Source organism: Pyrus communis, chromosome 2 (genome assembly GCF_963583255.1).
Source record: "Pyrus communis chromosome 2, drPyrComm1.1, whole genome shotgun sequence".
Lineage (NCBI taxonomy): Eukaryota > Viridiplantae > Streptophyta > Magnoliopsida > Rosales > Rosaceae > Pyrus > Pyrus communis.
Genome location: NC_084804.1, coordinates 17,968,408 through 17,994,975, shown reverse-complemented (window position 1 = coordinate 17,994,975; position 26,568 = coordinate 17,968,408). Strand labels below are relative to the sequence as shown.

Below are 26,568 nucleotides of genomic sequence, written 5' to 3'. Positions count from 1 at the left end.
GGATCTGGATTTAAATAAAGTTAATTGTTATCTAGTCATCAATTAAAGATAACCGATTCATCATATAAACACATTATCTTTGTTAACCAATCCCAACATCTCATCACATTTTTACTTGTCAATCGAATTAACAAGTTCTTTCTCAACTGTGATTGGTATTTAATCCATGAAGGTGATTAATTTAGAATTGTTGGTTAGTGTGAGTCTCGTTTCCTAAGAAAAAATTTATAGACAACATGATGTCATTATGACAGTCTTTCAAACAAGTCATGCACTATCAAGCATTTTAAGTTTTATATGTGATAGTGCATGATTGTGATACTACCATGATAGTATCTCGTTGAATGAAAGTCCATTTCAGCCTTCGATGTGCACCAATCAACAATTAGGAATTTATGAGTCGTTCACATTGACAACTTTTGCTAACATTTTCCCTAGGAATCAAACTCACTACCTTAATTGTGAGGAAACTACATTTGATAACAAACAAAAGTCGTACTCACAAATTTAATACACAAGATCCTCCAAAAATAGAATTAATAGTTACAACCCATTTCCTTAGGAAGTGTCTTCACAATGTTCAAACTATCATGCTTGTAGCCATTCGTGTGAAAATGTTGACGTGAAATGATCTTAATGTAGCAATAAAACGCCACATGCAAGCAATAATGAGCCCAACCCAAATTACCCAATCCCGTTCTAAAGGCGGCCCCATGAATAAGTGCGGGGCCGAAGCATCTAGCCGGGTACATCCGACTCCTGCATACCCCTTTGCGACTGTAACGGTAGTTGAGATTAAAACAAGGAGGCCGACGACTATTCCGACGATAGAGAAGACTACAACTCGGCCCAAATTATGGACTTGGCGGTGGTGGTCAAATGCTATCCAAATCGAAGCAAAGAGAAACACAAAACGTGCAAATTATCTTAAGCCGAAGGGCTTGGGTGGTCTCAATGTCCATTATGATGGGCCCATTTGGGCCTGGGGCAATGACAACGAGGGTGCAACCTCCGACTGAAAATGTTCCTTCGATGCTGTTGTTCACCACTGCCTTGAGTGCTAGGACACCTAGTACCGCCCCAGCGCATTGGCTCAAGGTGTAGACCGCAGCTGTGAGAGGGAGATGAGGCCAACGAGTGTCTGAATAAGGTTACAACGGGGTTGATGTGACCGGCGGAAATGGGATTGGTGGCGTGGAGAAGAATTTCGACTGCGATGAAGTTTGGTATTGTGGTTTTGGTCTCATAGGAGGAGATCCCTATTGTGTCTATAGTAAAAACAAGCACTGCCGTGCCAACTCTCTTTGCCTGAGATGCTCTCCACACCTGCCAATAATTTGGTGGATTCAAAGTCTCAAATAGGTGTAACCTACCCTGGTGCATCTGAACGTTAGCAAGTTAGTTAGAACAGCGTGCTATTTTCTAAATTTAAGTTTGAATCTCTCTCCTCGTATTTTAGGTTAATAAGAATATCTCATATGAATCCACTGATACATGTTGCAAGAACCATTTAATTATAGTTAACTAATCCATAATCATAAAGTTAATTAGGAACATGAATTCACTAAAGTTATATGGTTGCAATTAAATTCTCCTCCGCCACGCCTTCCGTCATCTGCGGGGCCACGGATTCTCTCCCCGTCGCCATCGCCGAGAACGAGATCGAGATCGAGATCGAGATCGAGCTTTTACAGAGGCTTCCTCGACTACACGATGCTGCGAGGACGAGATCGAGCTTTTACAGGTCTTCCTCGACTACACGACGCTGCGAGGCAATAGAGGCTCGCACCACAGCCCAAACGACATCGCTTTGTTCTACGACCAGATCAAGTGCAAGCTCCAGCTCGACTTCAATTTTTTTTTTTTTTTTTTTTTTTTTTTACAAAATTTGTTTGTTTCTGCGGAGAGATGAGAAGAGTGGGGGAGTGGGATGAATGGCCGGGGAAGGTGGGGGAAGACCGGAGCGGGAATAAATTTTTGATGGGGATAAGGGGTGGGGTGATGGGTTTGTAAGGAGGGGAGGAGATGAACGGAGGGAGGGGGAGTCGAAGAGGTGGTGGAGGAGAGGTTGGGGTGACCGGTTTTGGGTGAGGTGTATGTCTGGGTGAAGTGGGAATAAGGGGTGGGGTGATCGGAGTGGGTGGGAGTGGTTTTGGATTTGGTTAAATTAATATTTTATTAATTTTTTTAATAGAAGGTGGGTTCCGCCTCAAGTCATTTAACAGAAGAATTGACAGACAACTGAAGGAATGTATCATATTACAATAAATTCGAAGATAACATATGACATTAAAACTTTTTAAAAACGAGATATGAAACTGTTAATGATCCAATAATTAAGGTAATTCTGTGTAATTTATCGTAAATATTAATTCTCAATATATGCTAATCTTCAAAGAAAATAACTCGTGGAAGCCCGACTTTTGACTCAAAGTGAGAGGGCGGAGCTTCTTCCCTTCACATTCCAATGCTCTGACCTGCAAAATCATTTGCAGAAGAATCCATGGCACACTAGATAATTGTTTTAGTTTTACTTTTTATAAAACGATATTCTATTTTAGGCTATTTTCATATACGATGTTGGAATTCATTGTCCCACATTGGCAATAGAGCTAAAGAGAAAGCCGTTTAAATAGAAATGCATTTCTCTAACTAACATCGAGGTTTTTTGTGATAAAACCCTACACCTGAGGATTGTGCATGTGGTAAAGTGGGGACAATATCAGTGTTGTTGGAGTGAGCCCTCGGCCCCTCAACCTGAAAAATTCTACATATGGAAACAAAGATTTGAACTGGGATGCAAACACAGTAAATACACACAACCTTGACCAATTGGCTTAACCCATGTGCTCAAATTAGAGAATTAGAAGGGAAAAAAAAAAGGAAAACAAATTAAAAGTGCTTAAATTTTTTTAATTTTAACGATAAAGACAAAATAAAGCGTCAAGTGAATAGTACTAAAATTAACTTTTTAGTGTAAAAATGTGAATTTTTTTTTTGTTAAAGTAAACAGTACCATGAGTTTTTAGTTAAAGTTCCCTTTAAACTGAGATGCAAACACAGTAAATACACACAGCCTTGACCAATTGGCTTAACCCATGTGCTCAAATTAGAGAATTAGAAGGAAAAAAAAAAAAGGAAAACAAATTAAAAGTGCTTAAATTTTTTGAATTTTAACGATAAAAACAAAATAAAGCGTCAAGTGAGGAAGAAAAGGGATGAACTCTCTCATCTTCCGCTAATGGCATATTTGCTCCATTTGTTTTAAGATTGAAATAATGGATTACGTTTGAGGTCATTAATGTGTGTCTATATAGTCAGTTCAGAGAATTTTTTTTTTGATAAAAACATCGATGCTTCATTCAATCATAAAAGGGTAGAACAACGAAGTCAGTTTACAAGGAGGATTCCTCCAAAATCAAATCTGAAATGAGGTCTGGGGTTCCTCAAACCAGTTGCAATTAGATCCAGAAAAGATACCAAAACGGGCTAGTCGATGAGTCACATTGTTAGCTTGGCGATGGACATGGATAGAATAAACTCCAGTGATAGAAGCCGGTAAGTCTTCAATAATAATCCCAACATCGGAGAGGCAAGGATAAGTATCTTGAAGGGCAACAACAATCTGGAGCGAATCACACTCAAGAATGAAATTTTGAAATCCCTTTTACATGGTCAGTAACAGGCCCGCCCTAGCAACCACAGGCTCCACAAGAAGAGGAGAACCTTTTACAGCAGCAGCTGCCACTAAAAAAAAAAGGAAAAAAGAAAAAGGAGAGTAAATTGTGGCAATGGTCCATCAACTAAAAATCTATTATCATTAATCCCTCAACTCTTCAAAATGTGTAGCTATGGTTATTTTCATCAACTTCGTCAGAATTTTGTCAAAATAAGTTATTTGGAAGGACCATTGCTACAATTGAGGTCTCTCAATTCATCAAAACGTGTAGTTATGATTATTTTCGTTAGAATTTTATCAAAATGAGTTATGTTGGGAAGGACTATTGCTATAATTGGGTTAAAGTTGAGGGACCATTGCTCCAATTGGGGTTAAAGTTGAGGGACTACTTTCCAGTTGGATTAAAGTTGAGGGATCAATGGTAATGAATTTTTAATTGAATGACCATAGTTGCACATTTTGATGAGTTAAAGGACCAATGATAATTAATTTTTAGTTAATGGACCATTACTTTAATTGAGTTAAAGTTAAATGACTATTGCTACAATTACTCAAAAAAAAAAAAAAAAAAAAAGTCAATTCGTAGATGTGTGTATGTATACATAACGGATTTAATTTTGCCACCCCCTACTTATTTATTATGTGATGTACACTACTTTCTAATACCAAATTATCGATAGTCCCCAAAATTTCAATATGCGCTCCTCTTTAGTGAAAAGATGAACAAAAAATGAGTGCATAATATATTTTGAAGTGTTAATAATAATTTCCGTTTGTTTATATGAATTTGAAGTTCATATATAATGTTTTGTTGTACTTATGTGTACGTCTATCATCTGAACTACACTTGTTTTCTTGAATTCTTTCTATCCTAGAACAATTAGACAAACTCTTATCAAGGACTTCCTAGCCTGCTGTCGTCAATGGTCCGCTTCCTTGAATGAAAGTTAGTCTTCCCGATCCACGAATACTACCCGTTGTCATTTACTTGTTTAGCGGCTTCTGTCTGAAGGCATCTGGAATTGTCTGTTTCGGTATTAACTCTTGTAAACGGTTGCAAACACTCATCTGTTCACGAATATGGTTCCCTTCTTTTATGTGAGATATAGCTTTTATTCAATTTGGACGAATACCTTGAAACCTAATTTTTTTCTTATAAGATATACTACTTCTCGGTCGAGCTGTCTCGTAACGATCTCTAAGGTCTTCGGTCAAATTTGTCTTCCTTCCTGTAGTAGTTCACTGGGCTGAAGTTAGTTCGATATTATAAGTTATTATACTTAATGAGTAAATTTAATATTTTGAATGGAAAATACAGTTGTAAGCGTATCGCATTAAACGGCAAAGTTTGTTTGAATCAACTGGTGCCATGCCACCGTTTCTAAAGTCGCACTGCACTTTAGAATCTTTCCAAATAGTAAAGGATATATTCCATTTTAGCGATCGGATTTATGTATTATATCCCGTAGCCGGTCCAATGCTTTACGAAATCCCGTGTAAGATTAAAATAGGATATCTTGTCAAAGTTACTAAATAGGATATTGTGTCCGCTTCTTTATAAGTTACTAGTTTCATGCACGTGCTTACGTGCGTGCAAAAAATATTTTTAAATTACGGTATTCTACGTGCGATTATAATTTTTTTTTAATAACATTATTACTAGTTTATTGTAAGGCTAAATCTATATCTCTTTCTTAGTGTAGATAATATTGTCTGTTAAAAAAAAATCATTTGACAACTAATTGAATCACATTATTATGCGCATGCGAAAAACCTTTACGCCTCTTAAGATGTATTGAAGGTGTTTAAAAATAGAAAAAATAATATTTGATAAACAACTGATTGAATCACATTATGGCTAGCCCATTGTGAGGTCTAATTATAAAAAAATAAAAAAAGGAAACTACCCAAAAGAAATTAATTATAAAAAAAACACTGTTTATATAACGAAAATACCCCTGCATTATTATTATTATTATTATTTTGGTAGAAAAGGAAATACATTAAAGAGAGAAGCCGAAGCCCTTAGGCCAACCCGTCTGAGTACAATAAAAAAGAAAAGTTGGGTGAGCAGCCAAAGGGATAGTTCCATCCCAAACATGATCCGCTAAAAAAATTGGCTTCCTTGAAAACATGCTTCCAGCAAATGACCTCAAAGAAGTCCGCCAACCGACGTATGTCTGCAAGAATGGTCTTCAATCCAGGGGGCATGAGCACCACAAATAGCCTTAATAACCAGCTTAGAGTCACCTTCAACGATGATGCGCTTAAGACCTTTTGCATTTGCCATCCAAAGGCCATCACGGAGAGCCAAGCATTCTGCCACATTAATGGTATTCTGACCAACCCTTCGCGCCCCAACAATGATAGGGGAATCATTTTCATTTCTAATCACAAATCCCTAAGCAGCCTGCTGGTTAGTCACCGATCCGTCAAAATTAAGTTTGACAAAGCCAACCTCCAGAGGAGACCACTGAATTAGCCAACTGGTTGTCAGATAGTCCATTACGTCCCTTCATATTAGCTGCCTGATGCTCTCTGCCTAAACTAAATGCTGAGCAGACGAGAATAGTATAATCCGGATTCTTATTTTGAAAAACGACATGGTTTCTGTACTTCCAAATCTGCCAACAAATCAAGAGTACCATACTCAACTCACACAACTCTTCACTATTTTTGGTGTCCAAGGAGTTTAACTAATCATTGAAATTAAGGTTTTGATTCATTTTTAAAGAGTTAGAAATTGCAGGATTATTCCACACTTGTGTAGCAAAACTACAATCAACAAAAAGATGGCTAATGCTTTCATTTTCTAAGTTACACATAGGGCATGAAGTAGGCATATTATTAATATATCTCGCCAACTTGTCTCTAGTTTGGAGTTTTCCTAGAATGAGAAGCCAACTAAAATTTTTTACTTTGTGAGGTATAATAAGGTTCCACATTCTTTTTAGAATCCTGCGCATTATTAATAGCGGAATTTTGTATCAAAGTTGTGGACTTGACAGAGAATTTACCATTTGCATTTGGACCCCAACAACTTGAATCACCTTGAGGGCTTAAAGGTAAGGGAATACTACAAATCTTATTAACCACCTCAACATCAACCATATTATATAACAATTGTCTATTCCATTGCCTATTAACAACAACCTGGCTTACTTTCATTTCAAGATCAACATGGGTAATCTGGTTGCTAGATAAGAGATTGGTATGTGGGAAAGGAAAAACCCAACTATGGTCTAGAAAAGAATATTTTCTCCATTTCCCACCACCTACCTCAAACCCATCTTAATAACATCCCTCGTCTTGAGGATACCCTTCCACGCACAAGAATAGTTTTGTCTAACTTTATTACTTAGAAATTCTTCCTTCTTTAGATACTTATTCTTAACAATGTGGACCCATCATTTTTTCTCCTCAGTCAGGACTTTCCACCCCAACTTTGCCAAGCAAGCATTGTTGAAGTGAGCACTCTTTCTAATGCCCAACCCTCCATTCTCTTTAGGGCAACAAACTTTGTCCCAAGCAACAAGGTTAAGGTTGGAGTATTTTCCCCACAGAAATTTTCTGTTCTCTCTATCAATAGCCTTAGTCAGCTTTTCAGGACATTTAAAGCAAGCCATAGTACAATTAGGAACACCAGAGAGGTTTGCTTTAATAAGAGTAAGTCCCCTTGCCTTAGAAAGCGTATTGGCCTTCCAACCAGAAAGTTTGTTCTAGACCTTGATAATAAGTTCCTTGGCATTAGTTGGATCATTCCAAAAAATTATATTATGAATCCCTAAATATTTGCCAATAATGGTTTTATGCTGGATTTACAGAATATTATCATTCCTGGATTGATTTCGAGTGCTATTGGAAAAATAAAACGACGACTTATGGAAATTTATTTTTTGTCCAGAAGCATTAGAAAAATCATTAAGCACTTTGGCTATATTTCTGGTTGCATTATTTGTAGCTTTAGCAAAGATCAAACAATCATCTGCAAACATCATGTTCGTGACTCCAAATGGGGTTGCTGGCTCCAAATGGGGTTGCTTTTGAACTTTTTTGTTTGGGAGGTATTTTTGTCTTATTATTTTGGGTGAAGCCCGTGACCCCAAATGGGGCTGCTGGCTCTATATGGTAGTATAGATTTTACCTCTTGAATTAACACCCTAGTTCAAATCGACGCCTACATTTTTATTTTTTTAATTAAAAACCTAAACTTTTTAAAATTAGTCAATTGACTAACGTCAACATATCGTCATATCAACAACATGCACCAATAAAAATATTCCATGTGGAAATTAATAAAATAAATTAAACTACATATATGTAGAAATGAATTAAAAAAAACCTAGCTCAATTATTCATCCTCTAAAAGGCCCCAAAATAATATGACCCCCGCACATGCCCAATGTAAGGAAAGAGACCCTTAATACCACGGTTGGAAAACAAAAATAACAAAGATGAAGGTGTGCAGATATTCGAAACCATGCAGAAATGGATGGAAAAAAAAAAAAAATAAAGTAATGCTACACTTACCATATGTTTTAGCATCCTTCTAATAGAGGTAGAACTTACCAACACATATAAGTCTCATATCTATTAAAAATATGATACAAATGATAGTACAAATATACGTGGTAAAAATAATATAATTGAAAAAATAACGTTGACAAATCCTCTAAGCACTACCTCGTTTAACAGTCTCATTTCATTAACATGTACTACTTGCACAAAAGGTTATTAACATTGGGAGGGCCTTAAAAATTCGGGTCCCTTGTGCAATCGCACAATTCACACATCCTCAGGATCGGCCTTGCTTCTAATTAATGTACATTGATTCTATAAAACCCAAATATCATTATCATTTAGGCATAGAAATCGGATAGTTGCTTTAGATTCCTGACAAATAGAGTATTCTCCTACGTATTTTCACACGTTAATTCTTCGAGTTGTGTTTTGAGTGTACAGAATATATGAAGTTCGTCGGAGCCCAAAAATTATGCTTAGACTTTGGATTATAAATTGTTGAATCCTATGAGACAAACACCTACTGAATTGTAATCACAAAAGCATGAGTGAAATTCTGTCTTTAGGACATTAAATTTATGCAAGCTTCAATCTATAAATTTGACAATTTTCTACAACTCTAAAAATAAAAATGTCCTTAATTAGAAAGTATGATCAATTCCAAAGCCTAGAGCTTTAGACATTGGCAACAAAAGATGTTGCATTTGACGTGGAGCCTAGCCCTCTTCTTGAAGAAAGAAGCATCATTGCAAAGATCTGATGCAATTGTGGGATGAATCTCTCCAATTTCTATGAAAAGATTTGGTTTGATCATTGGGCTAGATGATTTGTTGTATAAATAGTATATAAAACAACATCAGAGTTATGAAAATTATTGATGATAATTAGAAGACGACGTTGCAAACAATAACAATTTTCTACCTTTTTTGGATCCCAAATCTAGACAGTATGATTTCTATTCGGTTTTTTAGCTAAAATGATATTTGAAATTGGTATAACTCCTCACTTTGATCCTTGACTTTTGAAATCAATAAAAGTGGTTACTGAATTTGTTCACCATCAATCATTTCAGTTATTTCGTGAAAAATTCTGTTAAATAAGGATCAAAGTGCCAAAAATATCCTCAATTTAATAAACAATGAGCCAAAATGATTTGACACAAATTGAGGATATTTTTTGTCATTTTATCCTTATTTAATAGAGATTTTTTCACGGAATGACTAAAATGATTAATGGTGGACAAATTCAAGGACCATTTCTATCGATTTCAATTCTCAAGGATTCAAAGTGCAAAGTTATGCTAATTTCAATGACCATTTTAACTAAACAGCCTTTTATTCTTCTAATTAAACACACCATAAAAGAAGAGTTTTACTATTTAAACATCATCACCTATTTAAGTTCACTCTAAATTCTATTTATACCCCACTAAACTTCAATTTTAACTTTTTTAAAAACGCCATTTTGTTACCAAATTGCCCTTAAATATACACACAACACCCACAAACCCTAATCTTAATTTAACCTCAAATGTAATTATGCTTGTTTTAGTTTGATTCAAAACTACAAAAATGTTTTTAATTGTGTAAATAATGATTGGACTAATTACTTTTGCACAGGCTATGCATGTCACACAAAAGGTTATTGGAGTATAAGTTCCAAAGGGGGGAGATAAATAGTTGTGAGGATATATATGTAAGAGTAGAATTACTATTTCATCCTTAATTATGAAAAGTACTATAAACTCACATTTTTTTTTGTCGGATTTAAACTCACATAATTAAAAATGTGCATGATGATCATTTTACTCAACCAAAGAGAGTTTTCTTAATTAATAGTATAGCTGTGTATGGTTTCATAATTAAACATTTTCTAGAAAACAAAAAAAAAATTTGCCAGGCAAAATAAGGTTTTCTTCGCCTAAATCTTTGCTTAACAGATATTTGTGGGGGCAAAGATCGCACGAATGTTTGCTTGAAGACTCTTAAAATTTTGTTGGGCAAACTATGTTTTCGGATGAAAAGTTTCATTGGGCAAAATGCGTTGACCAACTTGGCTTGACGAACCGAACTTGCCCGACAACGGTATTTCATCGAGTTCTAAAAATAAAAATATTAAAAACACATTTGCCTGATAAAATAGTCATCGGGCAAGGAATTTGAAAAAAAAAAAAAAAAAACACAAAGTACATGATTGACGAAAGAATTTGTCGAGCAAACATTTAATTGTTATTTTTAAATTGTAATTTAAATTATATTAATCTCAAAAGAAATCACAATATTACAAAAAATTATTTAACTATATTAAAACTGAAATAATCGTACAAATGTATATGAAAAATATCCTAAACTAACTACTTTTAGTGTGGTGGTTAAAGGTCGCTCGGATGACAAGGGAGGCAAATGCCAGAGTCTACCATTATCTGTGCCATCCCAGTAATGTTTAGCTGAAACTCATCATTCCGCTGGTGCACAACTTATTCCTGAGTTCTTCTCGCTAGCACTCTTCTTCTTCTTGGTGTCGTATAACCTTTAACATCATCTCCAACTGCTGCAGTTTGGAAGACGTCCCACTTGGAAGTTGAGAGCCAGATGAAGAAGATCCCTGATGTCCCGAACTTAATCCGCTTCTATGCCACGAAGTTCTCGGCCTTTCCGTTGCCCAACCTTGTCCATTAGCAACTATACAGACACATATGGATCAAGTGTTAGTTGCCTTAGTGGCATGTTCAGTTGCTGCTAAGTGACGTTTGTGAGGTATTCGTCTTTGTTCAGAGACTTAGAAACCTACAAAAAGGAAAACCAATTAAAATTATAGATCATAATTTTAAAATTTTTAAGTGTAATGAAATTTGAAATTAAAATTTTGAACAAAATACTTACATAATTGTCATCTTGCCATAATTGGCATGTGTATCCCCTAGGCATTGACTTCCGGGAAAAGCAATTTGCATACCACCTTCGTGGTGGAGATGCATAAATCCAAGTAACTTGTAAAATAGAAAACAGTCATAAGCAAGCTAAAGATTGGGATAGGGGATAAGCCGGTCAGAGGCTCTTTAACGGTGAATTAGTAACCTATATAAGACTCAAGTAATGGGCAAGAGAATAAGTACACAAGAATTGCATTACCCGAGATGAACCATAGAATAGTGCATTTATACCAGTCGATGAGATGACCTTTTAAGATATTAGGATTCTTTTAGGATAGTAGGATCCTTATTAAACCAAGAGAATCCCAGATGATATCTAGGAAATAGATATTGCATCATCTTAGAAGTGTGATTACTTGCGACGCACGCAAATCCTTATATTGTAAAAACTTTAAAATCATTCGAAACCCTTTGATTCCTTGTTGGATTAGGTTCCGAATATTGTGGAATAAGCATGGTAAATCTTAATGAACTTCGCACACTGATTCCAAAATGGGATAATGGTAGCATCACTACTCCATTTATTCAGGTCTATAATGTAGGCTGTTAAGTCTATCATCGGACTTCTAAGGAATGCAAATTCAGCCGTCTTGCTCCAGCCCTAGAAAATCATGGTCCCACAATTGCCCCAACTACTATCTGAAAGGATTTGTTCCCCTTGAGGATAAATAATTACCCAAAGACTCTGCCTTTCGGAGTAAGTCGAAATACATAGCGTTTTGATTCTTCTGACATGTGGTATTCTGGTTTTAAGTGAACTTTGTGAACGTTGAGTTATTCTATATTCGGGGGCATTACTTCGTTAACCATGTTGTTGGAACTAAATTTGCACACCAAAGACCAAGGGGATGAATGTGATGATCAAAGGCTTTCCATCAGTCAAGTTTACAAGCAATAATAAGACTCAAACAGTGGGCACAATGATTGTGTTACCATAGATGAATCCAGAATGATGTATTTATACCAGTCGAGAAAGAAACATTTTTAGGATAAAATCCTATATTCAACTAGAAGAATCCAGGAGTAGATATTGCATCTTCTTGGGAGTGTGATTACTTATGGTGCATGCCAATTTTTAGATTGTAGAAACTCCAAGAACATAGGAAACCCAGTTGATTCCATGTTGGATCAGGTTCCTGTATCTTGCAGAACAAGCATGACTCAGCAAAGTCATTCAGACTTCACCCATTACTCTGGAACAGGATAATGAGGGCACCACTTCTCCGTCAATCCAACTTCACTCAGAGCTGTTGAGTCTATAACAAGACTTCTAAGGCACTTGTATTCTAACTTGCCTTACTCTGGCCCTAGAAAATCATGGTCACATAATTGCTCCTAACTATGTATCAGAGGAACTTGTTCCCCTTGAAGATGAATAGTTATCCATAGGCCATGCATTTCAGAGTAAGTTGGAATAGATACCGATTATTCTTTAATCTTCACATAACAAACTGGTTTTGCAAAGTAGATGAAACATTCTGAATTCAAACGTGTTATCTCGAGAGCTGTGCCATAAAAATTATGCCTCCGGAATAAGTGAGGTCATGATTGGTAGGCTATGGACACGGGCGCATGGCTCCTTACCTGGAAATTTAGTGCACCATCATGCTTCCGAAAAGTCAATACAACTAGTAAAATTATGTGTTATAACATTCAAACCTAGGCTTTACACCATTCAAAAGAATAGTTGAAAATGGCGATTTGGAAATCATCTAAGGGTGACTTTGAACTCTGACCCTGAGTACGACTAATTCTATGTCGAACCAACATACTAAGATAAGTATGCTTTGCGACACCATGTGTTTAGCAGGTTTGAAGGGGGGCATCGAAACTAAGCAATTCCCAAAAGGAACTTGTTTTAATGGAGTTCCAATACACGGAAATGCTTTGGCCAAGTCAACCAAGGTAGTCTAATAAAAAACACTCAGGTCCGACGTATAGGGTTTGACAAAAGGATTTCAAAGGTGTTTTCGACCCACATACAAGCGATTAAATCATTAAAGAACTTATGTTTAAGACTCATTAGGGACAAACATGCAATTCGAACTAAGGAATAAATCTTCGAACTAAGGAATAAATCTTCTCTAAGTATCACGTTGTCTATATCAAGACCCTTAACCACAAAATGGGGGCAAGAAGAATAGAAGAAAAAAGATAAAGACTGGAGGTCATTTCAGACGCAAGACGACACTTTTGCATCCTTAATCCGATCAATACACTAAGGTAAGTGCATAGTAAAAGAATTTCCATGGGTTTCATGCCTGATACTTAAGTAAAGTGGTACTCCGGCTATCGTGATGAAAATTTTTAAAGGCACTAAGTTTGGGAGACAGTATTTTTCCGGATCAACATTACCGCACGAGGGTGGTTTAAGCTCGTTCCCGGGCCCACAAACTTACTCGTGTCTTGCCCTGTCACTCACTACTTCAAAGTTGGAAAATCATTTTTTCTTTCCTATAAGGTACTTCAACGATTAGGTCTAGTTCTTTGATCAAATTTTGAATGACTTTCTAGTAAGATCATTCCTGCATTTCGGTCATACTTCTGATGATTCCCAAGGATCCAATATGACCACTTAGGTCTACGTTGCCACGATATTGCTTTATGGAAATAGGTTGGCAAAAGTTTGGCTCGGCTTCGTTAACTCGAAACGCCTTTCTATGAGAATCTAGCGAAGCATTAGTTTACTTCAAAAAGATTGTTAGATTAAACTATATTCTATAATGTAGGAGCAAAGTATGGGATTGTTAGATTAAACTATATTCTATAATGTAGGAGCAAATTATGGGAAGTCCCAAGCACTTAACCATTTGGGCAAGAACTACTCAGAAAAGCTAAACATCGTTCGACAAAATCATGCATTTGTAAAGTAAAGTTTGGCAAAAAGAAAGCCCGAATCCCATGATTGGGGCAGAGAAGTTCAAATTATGGACAAGATAGACCTTTATCCTAGCGAAATTGAAGGACCACATGATAAACGTGGCAATTATAGCTCATTACTAGCAGCCACATCTGTAGCACCTGCTGGATCTGTTGCAGAAGGGTTGACAAGATCAACATTGGAACTAGCCGGGTTAGCTCAATGCCCTCTCGAAGGCAGAAGAAATTCACCTTTTAAGAGATAGTAAGCTCCACAGCTTTCGTCGTAAATGAAGAAGGTATAAACAAGCTGCCTCGTTCTCTGCTACGGTTTGTCGGAAGGCCTCTGTGTGAGACTTCTCGCTTTGGTTCGTTTCTCGTTGAACTGTGTCTAAGTTTGATTGAATGATGGCACGATCAGCATCCAATAAGCTTCGTTTGATGCCAGTCTCTATTCTGCCTCATCTTTAGTCATTAATGCTTGAACCGACATTGCTTCTGCGTTTTGCAACCGCTATTTCAAAGCATTCTTTTTAGCATTCTATGAGTGCTCTACATTCAAGAGCTCATACTGCCTGGTTCACTCTTTTAAGCAGTTTCAAACTTTAGCATTTTATCTACTTAACTTCGAAGAAGGGCTTTAGTCCAAGCATTTGCCTAAAAGAAAATATTCACCACTATATTCAAAAACCTAGAAAAGAGAAAAAAAAAGAAAAAGATATCATGTTAGAAAGAAAGAAGAACTGTTGGAACCCCCAGTCCCACATCGGACAGAGGGAGAAGAGAAGAGTGCTTTAAATAGAAATACCCCTCTCTAATTAACATCGAGGCCTTTTGTGATAAAACCCCACACCTGAGGATTGTGCAGGTGGTTAAGTGGGGACAGTATCGGTGTTGTTGGAGTGGGCCCTCGGCCCGTCGACCTGAAAATTTCCACATGGTATCAGAGCCAGGGGACGGGCCCGTACTGCCACGTGATTGGGTGGGTCCCCATTGGCCCCGCGTGATTGTCCACGTAGGCCAAAGATGCCACGTGTTTGGGTGGGTCCCCATTGGCCCCGCGTGATTGGGTGAGTCCCGACATGGCTCCACGTGGTTGCCGATGTGTGGAAATTCACGTGTGACTCATAAGTGGGGTCTCACGTGCGGGGGAGTGTTGGAACCCCCAGTCCCACATCGGACAGAGGGAGAAGAGAAGAGTGCTTTAAATAGAAATACCCCTCTCTAATTAACACCGAGGCCTTTTGTGATAAAACCCCACACCTGAGGATTGTGCAGGTGGTTAAGTGGGGACAGTATCGGTGTTGTTGGAGTGGGCCATCGGCCCGTCGACCTGAAAATTTCCACAAGAACTAACCGCGTATCTGTGATCTGATAATACTTCTCCGCTAGGTGATCAACATTAGTGACTATCTCACTAAAATCGGCGGATGAGATATTCAAGTAGACCAAAGCTTGAGCCTACCTAGTGTCACAAAGACTGACTGCGTTGATGGGAAACATCTTGGAACCACATGCAGGTTTGGTTGTAAAAAACTGCCCTCCCATTGTAACCACTTCAGGAGGGATAGACAAAGCAAGTGACGGTCCCTAGGGATCGATAAGTGCCCCCTTATCTACTAAATTTGAAGCATGAACTTGTTCAAGTATCAGATCGTGAACAATCGAAGTGAAGACCTATTCTTGAAGACATTGGTGTTGCTGCTGTTGTAGCTCTTTCTATGACTGTTCTTATGCCACAGTGAGAGAGGCTTGATCCAGATAAACCTTGGTGGAATTCTCATCCTCCCCAAAAAAGAGTTTGCTTCCTTCTTCTTCACCAGCTGCTAGAGACTTTTATGGACCCTCTGTAGCCAACTTTGATTTAAGGGGAATGCAGTCGCTGATTACTAACACTTTATTTATCTCTTCTCAACAAATCCCAGAACTGCTTGCCGATTTGGGCTTTTTTTTGGGAGCCTTGATATGATTCTCTTTTTGCTCCACACATTCAAGTCTTTTTTTCTACTTTGGCACTAACCTATTATGGGTCCTGAATGGGATGATTGGAGCAATGGTTCACAATGGTGTTTGCCATCTCTAACTCCAATGCTCAAGAGAAATCTCTTGGAACACTCTATTAATGAGCACAGGCGACGTTGTCTAATGCTTACGACATTATTGTTTCAGCTGAGATCAACAATAGGCATATTGGGGACTCTAGCTCTGGAGATGTCTCCCTCCCAATTCCTATCAACAAGAAAGATATAGTCTTTGTCCTGACCAGGAAGATCAGTGATGTATGCAGGCCACCAAAGGTTTAACCTGGATTGGATAAAAATATCAAGTTTTAGTGTTCTTCCGTATTGTATAGAGCATACAAAATTTTTGAAGACCAAGTTCAGCGCCATACCAATCATTTAAGCGCTTAAAACAGGTAATGATGCGAATGGAGGTGGGAGTGAGGTTGCAGAAACCAATCTTAAAGCAAATCAAAATCTATTTCAACAAAGGCGACAACAAGAACTTTGGCCCCAAATCCAAGTACCAAGTATGGATCCTGCTATAAGGACGTCTAGGGTTATAGGGTTTAGGAAAAAGCCCTCTAACGTCATGCCCAACCTCCCACCAGACTTTGCAGCTGCCCAATAGGTGACTACGAGCTGGTTTGGTATTGCTGTGCTTTGAAAAAAAATTACTTCTGCTGTGCTGTGAGAATAAGCAGCAGTGAAATAAAGCAGCAGAGTGTTTGGTAAACTTTTTTGTAAAAGTGCTTTTGAAAAAAAAAAAACAGTATTATAGTGTTTGGTAAACTTTTATGTAAAACAGATGTGAAAAAAAAACCGGTTTTTCAAAACTGGATTTTGCAGATTCTTGTTTTTGGCTTTTTTCACCCAAAATTGTGAAAAAAAACTGAAGCTGAATGTTTACCAAACACAAAAATAGCTCCCAGCTTTTTTCAGAATTACATCAGTACCAAACCAAGCTTACGTCATTTAGAAATTGTCACGCCCGGACCTAGGGTTGACAGAAAATTCCCGATGCACGAATAAAATAAAATAAAATAAATAAAAAGAAGCTGAAACGGTGTGAAAAATAACATTTCTCTTCTAAAAAGAAGCTCAAGAATTCTTTACAAGGCCAAATAAATAAATACAACTTTCTAGCCTCACATCTAATATCCATCCCCGACTTCCCACCTTTCTCAACTTAGAGGCGAATGGAAGACCTATAAATCTATTGGATACTAAACCAATGCTCTGATACCAACTTTTCACACCCCGATTTCTTGTTCTTCCTTCTTTGATTAAGGGCGTGATGAAAAAAAATAAAATAATAAAACTACAACTAAAGTAGAACTAGATGAGAAAAATCCGAAAAGAACTTTTATTCAAACAAAAGTAAATTACAAGGTAATATTACAAGAAAGTAAAGAAAAAGAAACAACACATTCTCAACTTATTTTTTCACAAGACAAGTCCAAACATCTACAAGAAGACCTCGACGTTTCTGGATCACATATTAAACTTTTGGTTGGAACCCTAGCTATAACAAATTCATAAAAGGTGAGCCCTAAAAGCTTAGTAGGGGTCCTATGTCTAACATGTTTTATTACTACATAAGAGATAAACTAACTCAAGATCGAAACACATATAAAAATGAATGAGATAAATGCATGAATTTAATTCTCCTTCATTTCTGCCTCACCCATTAATCCACATAATAAAGCAAGTAGCCTGCATGTCCCATACCATGCATTCTACGTACAATAAAGACCCTGAATGCCCTCTTGCATGAACTAACCCCCGTAACACAATCAACCCAAAAATACCACTTTTGTTGATCGTCTTGTTTGTCTCTCGGTCGCCAGATTCCCCACTACTTCAAGCCATTCTTATAAATTCCAATTTTCCTCCTTGACTAGTCCATACGAGAATTGAACTCAACTGCACAAAAGATATTTTCATTCCATAACCCAAGCCTAAATATAACCACAAACTCCATCACTCCAATATGTAATGAAATGCAATATATTCAAAATAGAAACATTGTATGCCAACACCAAGAGTTAAATAATTAACTTCATAAACACCATCACAATGATATTCATCAAGGATACCAAATTCAGGATTCACTAATATTGTATAAGTTAATTAACTTATCATTGATCGAGTAATTTTCTTATACAATATTACTGAATCATGAATTTGGTATCCTTGATGAATATCATTGTGATGGTGTTTATGAAGTTAATTATTAATTTTTTAACTCTTGGTATTGGCATACGATGTTTCTATAATGAATAAATATTGTATTTCATTACATATTGGAGTGAAGGAGTTTGTGGTCATATTTAAGGCTTGGGTTATGGAGTGGAAATATTTTTTGTGCGTTTGAGTTCAACTCTTGTAGAGACCAGTTAGGGAGGAAAATTGGAATTTATAGGAATGGCTTGAAGTAGTAAGGAATCTGGCAACCGAGAGATGAACATGATGACCAACAAAAGTGGTATTTTTGGGTTGATTGTGTTCGGGGGTTAATTCATGCAATAGGGCATTCGGGGTCACTATGCTAGAACGCATGGTATGGAACATGCAAGCCTGCTTGCTCTATTGTGTGGATTAACCGGTGGGGCAAAAATGAAGGAGGATGAAATTCATAAATTTATCTCATTCATTTGTATATATTTTTCAATCTTGAGTTTGTTTATCTCTTACGTAATAATAAAACATGTTAGACATAGGACCCCTACTATGCTTTTAAGGCTCGCCCCTTATGAATTGGTTGCAGGGTTCCAACTGGAAGTTTAGTTTGTGATCTAGTAAAATAATAAGTTGAGAATGTGTTGTTTCTTTTCCTTTACTTTCTTGTAATATTACCTTGTAAATTACTTTTGTTGGAATAAAAGTTTCTTTCGAAATTTTTCTCGTCTAGTTCTACTTTAGTTGTAGTTTTAATTAATTTTTTTTCATCACGCCCTTAATTGAAGAAGGATGGAAAAAAAAATCGGGGTGTGACAGAAATGCCTTCTCTTCCTCCTTGTTGTGAACCCTAATCATCGAAGGATCAAAGTGAGTATCGAAATTAGCATGAGAAGCGGGACGAACTGATGAAATGGAAGCCATTTCTCTGAAATTTTGGGATAATTCTAATAAAAAAAGAAGTTTTAGGTGAAACGAAGATGGAAGGAATTTGAATTGAAGAGTGAAAGGACAGTTGATTTTTTTTGGGTAAAATACCGAAATTAGGGATTTGGTAAAGAAGAGAAGGTGAGGTTCGAGGGACATTTAGAAAGACATTTCAAATCATCTACTCATTGAATATGGACCAGCTTCTCTCGGGGTCAATGAATCTGACGGTTAAAATCAGTGAAGAATATCGGAGGTAAGTTTTCTTGTTTTTTGTGCACACGCAACAAAGGGAAACTTCATCATTGAAACATTTATGGCATGACTCTTGAGACAACACTTTTGAATTCGAAACGTCTCCACTAGTCCACAAGCAGCGGATCGCCATATGAAGATAAGACTAAACGGTGCATATTTCTACTTACTCTAAAAGGCATGGTCTTTGGATAACTATCCATCCTTAAGAGGAACATGTTCATTTCAGATACATAGTTAGGGGTAGTTGTGGGACCATAATTTTCATAGGTCGGAGTAAGTCAGATCAGAATAAAGCTACCTCAGAAGTCTGGTATGGACTCAATAACTCATAGCGGAGCTAAATTAACGTAGCAGTGGTGCCATCATCATCCTCCTCAAGAGTAGCGAGCGAAATCCGGGTGATTTTGTTGAGAATGACCATGCTTGCTTTGCAAGACATGAGGATCTAATCTAGCATGGTATTAGCTAGACCCTCTATAAGTTCTTACAATCTAGGAATTGGTGCGCCACAAGTAATCACATTAAAGAGGATGTAATATCTACTTCTAAATACCTTGTAGGATTCTCCTCTCCTAGCAGTGGTGCCATCATCATCCTCCTCAAGAGCAGCGAGCGAAGTCCGGGTGATTTTGTTGAGAATGACCATGCTTGCTTTGCAAGACATAAGGATCTAATCTAGCATGGTATTAGCTAGACCCTCTATAAGTTCTTACAATCTAGGAATTGGTGCGCCACAAGTAATCACATTAAAGAGGATGTAATATCTACTTCTAAATACCTTGTAGGATTCTCCTGGCTTAGAACAAGGATTCTATCATAGAAAGGTCTCTCTCCCAACTGGTATAAACGTACCCATCTAGGGCTTGTCTTTGGTAGAGAAATCATCGTACTCTAATTCTCACTCTCTAACTTGGCCGTCGTAGAGCATTTGTCCGACACACCCTTCTTCCTAGTCTCTGGCTTACTTATGGTTGTTTGTTGTTTTACAGGTTACTCGGATTTGTGCCTCCAACATCTACGACGGTGCGCGAATTTGGTTTCAACAGCTAATATAGATTGAAATGCACTAGGGGTGTAGCATACTTGGTTAAAAGTGTTCGCCTTAACATTCAAGGTTTCAAGTTCGATACCCCCTAATCGATGGTACAAAACAAAAATCCACAATCAAATGCAAATTAGGGATCAACTCTAATTGAGCATCTTTATCACTTATAACGTCATCAGCTTTGGCATCTATCTATGTTTCCTTTCAGAGTCATATGAAATATTCGTGTGAGATAAATGATTTGTTTAAGAAAAATGGTACGCAAAGAGAATGAGAAGAGCGTTCCAATATTCAATAAATGAATGCTTTTGAATCCAAATACATGGATATATCCATCAAAATGCCACCATTATGCTTCAGTGAATTACATGATAAACAGCAACAGTTTGAATTTACTTGTTTTTGTAATCCCATGTAGGTTGACGCTTAAGTTTATGCAGTCCTCCTTTTTAATAACTCCAGTTGAATGGGAATTTGAATGAGACAAGAGGGTGCTTCCAAATATGTCAAGTAGCTAAGGATGAATGGGTACTGCATGGTATCTTGTGTCTATTTTGGGTTTAATATTATCTTCCGTCTTCATCTCCAAGGAACCAGCTCATTTGGATTTGTCTGCTTATATCCAGTTGATATTTCCGATGTTTCTTGTTTGATTTGAGCAACCGAAAATCTTGAATGAAATAGGAATTTGGGTTTTCATCTAGATTTATGCAGAACTTTCCTTTCAGCTTGTTTATAATGTAAACATCGGGGAACAGGGTTTTCTTCATTGCACTATAACAACCTTCTAACCATCTCCAACTTTTGTTTCTCATGCCCATACAAAAAATGTCTCTCATCCTTTCTTGCTTGTGGCCTTCTGCCCTATTGTCCGTGTTGTTAATTGCTATGTGCAGTTTATCAGGCATGAACACAAGCCATTATATTGATCACAAGCCTATGTGCTGCTTCTTGATTCCGTTTTTGGGTGAGAATGATTTTCTAAATGAGATGATGCTTTGTTTCGTTTACAGATTGCTATGACCCCTTGGATCCAAATGGAAACTTTACGGTTACCTTCGACACATATGATTGGGCAGATGATGGCTATTTGGTTAGTATTCCATAAAAACACTTGTATGACCTAGAAACATGTTGAAACTTTGATTAAAAATTCATGTCCTTCCTGAAAAAGAAAACATTTGAAAGTGTTTCGTATTGAAGCACTCGGCAAGTACTTCTCCAGAAAAACACTTGTATGACCTAGAAACACTAAAGAAACCCTTGATTCTATTACCGTACATTTGTGTATGTATTTGATGCTTTTCAAGTCTTGAACTTAATTATATACAATATGCAATAGACTAACAGAAACTTTTATTGCAGGCAAAAGTAACCATCCAAAATTTCTACCAGTATCGTCATGTGGACAAACCTGGTTGGCAGCTTGGATGGGTTTGGCAACAGAATGAGGTGATTTGGTCAATAACCGGTGCGTTTGCTAACGATCAAGGAAATTGCTCGGCGTACCAGACTGATATACCACACTCCTGCAAGAAAAATCCTGAAATTGATGACCTCACGCCAGACGCCTTGTTGGACAACAAATCGGAGGACTGCTGCCGGGGTGGTGTACTTGATGCTTGGGCTATCAACCCTTCCAAGTCATTATCTTCGTTTGGAATTAAAGTCGGAAATTTGGGAGGATATCCTTTTAATGGAAATCCACCTCTCAATCTTACTTTGAAGGCACCAGGTCTTGGTTACACCTGTGGGCCTCTTTTGAATGTTGACCCCACAGTTTCTATGGATTTTGGGGGTAGACGCCAACGTCCAGTTTTCAGTAAGCACTTTAATTAGCCATTACATGCACGTATATTAATGAAAATGTTCTCTTTTCAGACTGATTGATAACATAAAATGCATGTGTCAAAAACTGGAAAACTGGATTAGCTCAATTTTGTTAGTACTTACGCGTGGTTCATATTCATAGTCCGTTAATGTAAGCAAATCTAATATGCATAAGTCTATTTTTTGATCAAAAGGACAGTATTGCATTTCATAGTAGAACAAAAGGAGATTACAATGTTAGACCATTTACAATTACATAACATCTTCCGCAATCACATCAGCTATAAAGTCTGGAGGTGTATCAAACCCAAAAAAATGGACTAACAGCTCCAAGAGCGAAAGGGGCTAAACAATGGGCAACGCCATTGGCTTGACAGCGGACGTGGGTGTAAGAAGCCTCAGGGATCTTTCTCAACATGTCTTTGGAATCTTCAATAAAATGGCCAATAGAAGACTTATTAATAGCAGAATCCTTCAATGCCGAGATGATCTGAAGCGAATCGCTTTCAAACATCACATTTTGATAGCCCCTTGTCGCCGCCAAAACCAAACCATCTCTTAGAGCTAGATCCTCGGCATGCGGAGGGGATGGAACAAAGCTATAATTTTTAGCGATCAGGTTGTGAATAGTAGAGATTTTCTCTTGACGTACAGGTTGTGAATCATAATGGTTGATTGTATAGAGTCATGCATGAACATGATTCATAGTCTGACGACGTGATTTAACTATGCTACTTCTGATTAACTTAATTTGAGGTTAAAGCATCATCAACTACTTGTTTGCAGGAACTTGGAAAGCAACATGCACTTATTCCAGTTTTTTAGCTAGTGATTCTCCAGTCTGTTGTGTTTCACTCTCTTCATTTTACAATTCTGAGATCACATCATGCCTCAAATGTAGCTGTGGATGCAGACCAGTAACAGACAAAAAGATGGATACATGCATTAGGTGCACTGTTAATTATTTTTACTGCATCATAACACTGAGAGATCGAAATTTGCAAGTTAAGTTGAATTCCACTAATCCTTCGTTTCTGTATCTCTTTCCTCTTTATGATAACAGGCAAGCCTACCCTTTAAGAACGTCAGTAGCATATGATGGGCATGGTCTTGACACAGTGAAATGCACTGATCATATGTGCCCGATTCGTGTTCACTGGCATGTTAAGACTAACTACTTGACTCACTGGAGAGTTAAACTTACAATTACTAATTACAACTATATGAAAAACTTCTCAAATTGGAATGTACTGGTCCAGCACCCTGGTCTCAGCAAGGAAGCAAGAACATACAGTTTCAACAGTACAATTCTTCCTACTGGGTTTAGAGGTACTTATACTCTATTTGATATTTTTGCTTCAATAACCATGAAAGTAAAACTAAGAAATGTTGAACATCAAGTTGGTTTTATAGATTAATTTTAGTAGAAAGAATATGTCTATATCATAACATTGTGAATCTGGATCACATGTTAAATAGAATCAACCTGATCAATAATCTAAATTCACACCCTTGCTGCCAAACAGCCTGACAACTACATAAATATGTCGTATTGACGATTATGGTCACCTGAAGTGGAACCAGGATATTGTGAGGTTCACATAGACCTTGCAACCTTGTGAGAGAGTTCGGATAATTTGGCCAAGACTTACTAGGTAGTCAAAACCCTCTATCAATACTCAATAGGCAACTTGTGATGATTGAAGTTACGTTCTGTCTGGCAACCTAAATTTGACAATAGAACATTACTGTTTATTCTATAACCGCTTTATTCAAGCAAATTCTAGTTTCTCATTGAGGACTCTTGCAGATGCAGCTGCCCTGTACTGGGGCATACCCTACGTCAATGAAGAGCTGATTGCAACAACTGAGGTTGGAGTGGGTTCAGTCTCAACAGAGATACTTCTGGAAAAGGACTCAAACTCCTTCACATTAAAAAATGGATGGGGTTTCCCTAGAAGACTATATTTCAATGGAGAAAACTGTCAGATGCCCTTACCAGACACTTACCCAATGTTGCCAAATGGCAGCTCGAAACCCAAACCATCACATTTCCTCTTCCTTCTTTTGATATTTTTCATCTCCCAAACCCTAATTTTTACATCTGTTTGATGAATAAAATATTGAACCTTTTTTTCCGACAAGCATTGTGCTCTTGATGGTTATCTTGACTAGAAATTCTTTACTTCTAAAGTACATGTTCACACAGGATTTTTACATTTACCTGAATTGTAATTTATCTCTCATAGTGTTTGCTGATTGGTACAGTTTAACACTATTGCCAATTCATAATGTTGATCATACTTTTTCTGATCATAATTTGTTGATGTATATTCAATTCATATGTTGTTCTTTATTTTTCTCCAATAATGATAATTAATTACTGTCTATCTCAGCTTGGTTAATAAACTCATGCATGCATCCTCTTTGATCGTCTCTAGCCTTTTCCTATCGTTATCAAAAATACGTGCTCAATTTGCTTTCCACTTGATAAACTTTACCACCAAGCTCCAAATGTGTAAATTCCAAAAAGATATGACAAATGAAAGGATCTCACACAAAAATTTAAAGAGCGCATATGTCGTCCAAAAAATTCACAATTTCAAAACATTTTTAAGAATTGAGACATCGATTAGGAATGCTTTCTCATATTACAAAATCATATGAAAACTATATGATCCTATAATTTGTAGTCAATATTAAAATAATACTAAGAAAATTGGACAAAAAAGTATGACACTGATTTTTTAACAATCAATATTCTATGGTAGTAAAGTATAGTATCAATTCCATCACGAAACATGGTTTTTTTTTATTATTTATTAATTTGAAAATTTCATTCGGTAATACATACTTGACGCCAGGGCCCGTCCTTATTTTTTTTGGTGCCCGGAATGAAGGCTAAAAAATGTGCATTTTTTCAATAGACAAACATATATTAAAAAAATTTCTTCAAAAAAAAAAAAAACATATATTAAAAAAAAAAAAAATTAGAGGGTTGAAACCCAGTTAAAGCTTTTTTTTGGGGGGGGGGGGGGGGGGCAACTAGGCTCTCATGCCCATATTTTTGTGGGTTTTTGGGGGGGGGGGTGCGTGGGACATAGTACCTAACCCCCGACGATTAAAAGCAAAATCATATACAACCAATCCAAACAAAACTCTTTGAAATTACAACCTTTAAGAAATCATCTTCTAACAATTTTTGAAGCAAAATCATCAATTATATGATCATACTTCAAGTGTTCAACCTCATCTTTTTCAATGCATAAGATTGCTAATCTATTTAGCCTATCTTGAGTCATAGTGGTCCACAAGTAAGATTTCAATAATTTCGATTTTGAAAAACTCCTTTCTGCATATGCCACAGTTACAGGTACATAAGTAGTCAACACATTTGGAAATACATCAATTTCTCTTACAAACTTTGCTATTTTCATGGATGTCCAAGGTCTATTAGATTGAAATGATTCTTCAGGTAACACTGTTTGCAATATCTGTAATTCAGAATATAAGACAGCTTTACCTACATCAATCGAATTTCCAAGATTCAAATGTGCTTCAAGATTCGTGCAACATTCTTTTAGCTCTTGATCGTTCAATGAAATTAACTTTGTTGCACTGAGTGTCACCTTTTAAACTCGTGCGAACAAGGAGGGTTGTGTAGTGTGCAGTTTAGGCTCATACAGGCGAGGAGCATTGAGTGTCGCCTTTTAAACTCGTGTGAACAAGGAGTGTTGAGTGTCGCCTTTTAAGCTTGTGCAAACAAGGAGCATTGTTGCCATGTGCAGTTTAGGCTTGTGCAAGCGAGGAGCATTGTGTGCAGTTTAGGTAGGCGTCGTTAGTGTAAACCTCTTGTATTACGTAAGGTTCATCCCACTTTGATGTGAACTTGCTTTTTGTCTTGTGAGTTGTGATGATGGGCCTTCGTAATGCCAAGACAAGATCTCCAATTTGGAAGGACCTTAGGCAGACCTTCTTAGGAATTCCGATAGATGGTATACTAACAGATACTGCCAAGGAATCAAAACGATTATTGGTTTCCTAAATCGAAAGGGTTGGAAAAAATGACAAGATAATAGTAGTGGAATTGAAGAGTAAAGTCTTTGATGGTACACAATTACTAACACAATAGCCCTACTTCAGGGCCACAAACTCGTCTCCGAATCAGGATTTTCCTTGGCAGTTAGGTTCTTTGTATAAAGTCTAGAGGTGGTTGTCGAAATTTTCTTCTAGAGCGTCTATAAGTCGTCTAAGATGCCCAAAATTTAGGGAAAAGCTAACACGTTTTTCATATTCGATGAGGTGGCAAGATTCGACACTTAGGTTCAAGAATCAT

At 37.1% G+C, this 26,568-nt stretch overlaps 1 protein-coding gene and 1 pseudogene across 1 annotated transcript; one reads left to right on the top strand and one right to left on the bottom strand.

The window, feature by feature from the left end:
• Positions 1–536: 536 nt before the first annotated feature.
• Positions 537–5,980, bottom strand: LOC137724883 (uncharacterized; annotated as a pseudogene).
• A 15,250-nt stretch (positions 5,981–21,230) lies between these two features.
• LOC137724882 (COBRA-like protein 1) lies at positions 21,231–24,344 on the top strand. Its single transcript, XM_068463536.1, has 6 exons — positions 21,231–21,369; positions 21,416–21,495; positions 21,768–22,224; positions 23,019–23,181; positions 23,314–23,561; positions 24,043–24,344. Exons 1-6 carry the CDS (start codon positions 21,231–21,233, stop codon positions 24,342–24,344), a joined length of 1,389 nt encoding a protein of 462 aa, XP_068319637.1.
• Positions 24,345–26,568: the final 2,224 nt, after the last annotated feature.

What these genes read in the sequence shown, in the direction of transcription:
- LOC137724882 (XM_068463536.1), top strand. Translation starts at nt 21,231, where the DNA reads ATGTCTCTCATCCTTTCTTGCTTGTGGCCTTCTGCCCTATTGTCCGTG. An exon ending in GGGCAGATGATGGCTATTTG is followed by an intron (nt 21,496 to 21,767) that starts GTTAGTATTCCA and finishes CTTTTATTGCAG; the next exon opens with GCAAAAGTAACCATCCAAAA. An exon ending in TCTTCCTACTGGGTTTAGAG is followed by an intron (nt 23,562 to 24,042) that starts GTACTTATACTC and finishes GGACTCTTGCAG; the next exon opens with ATGCAGCTGCCCTGTACTGG.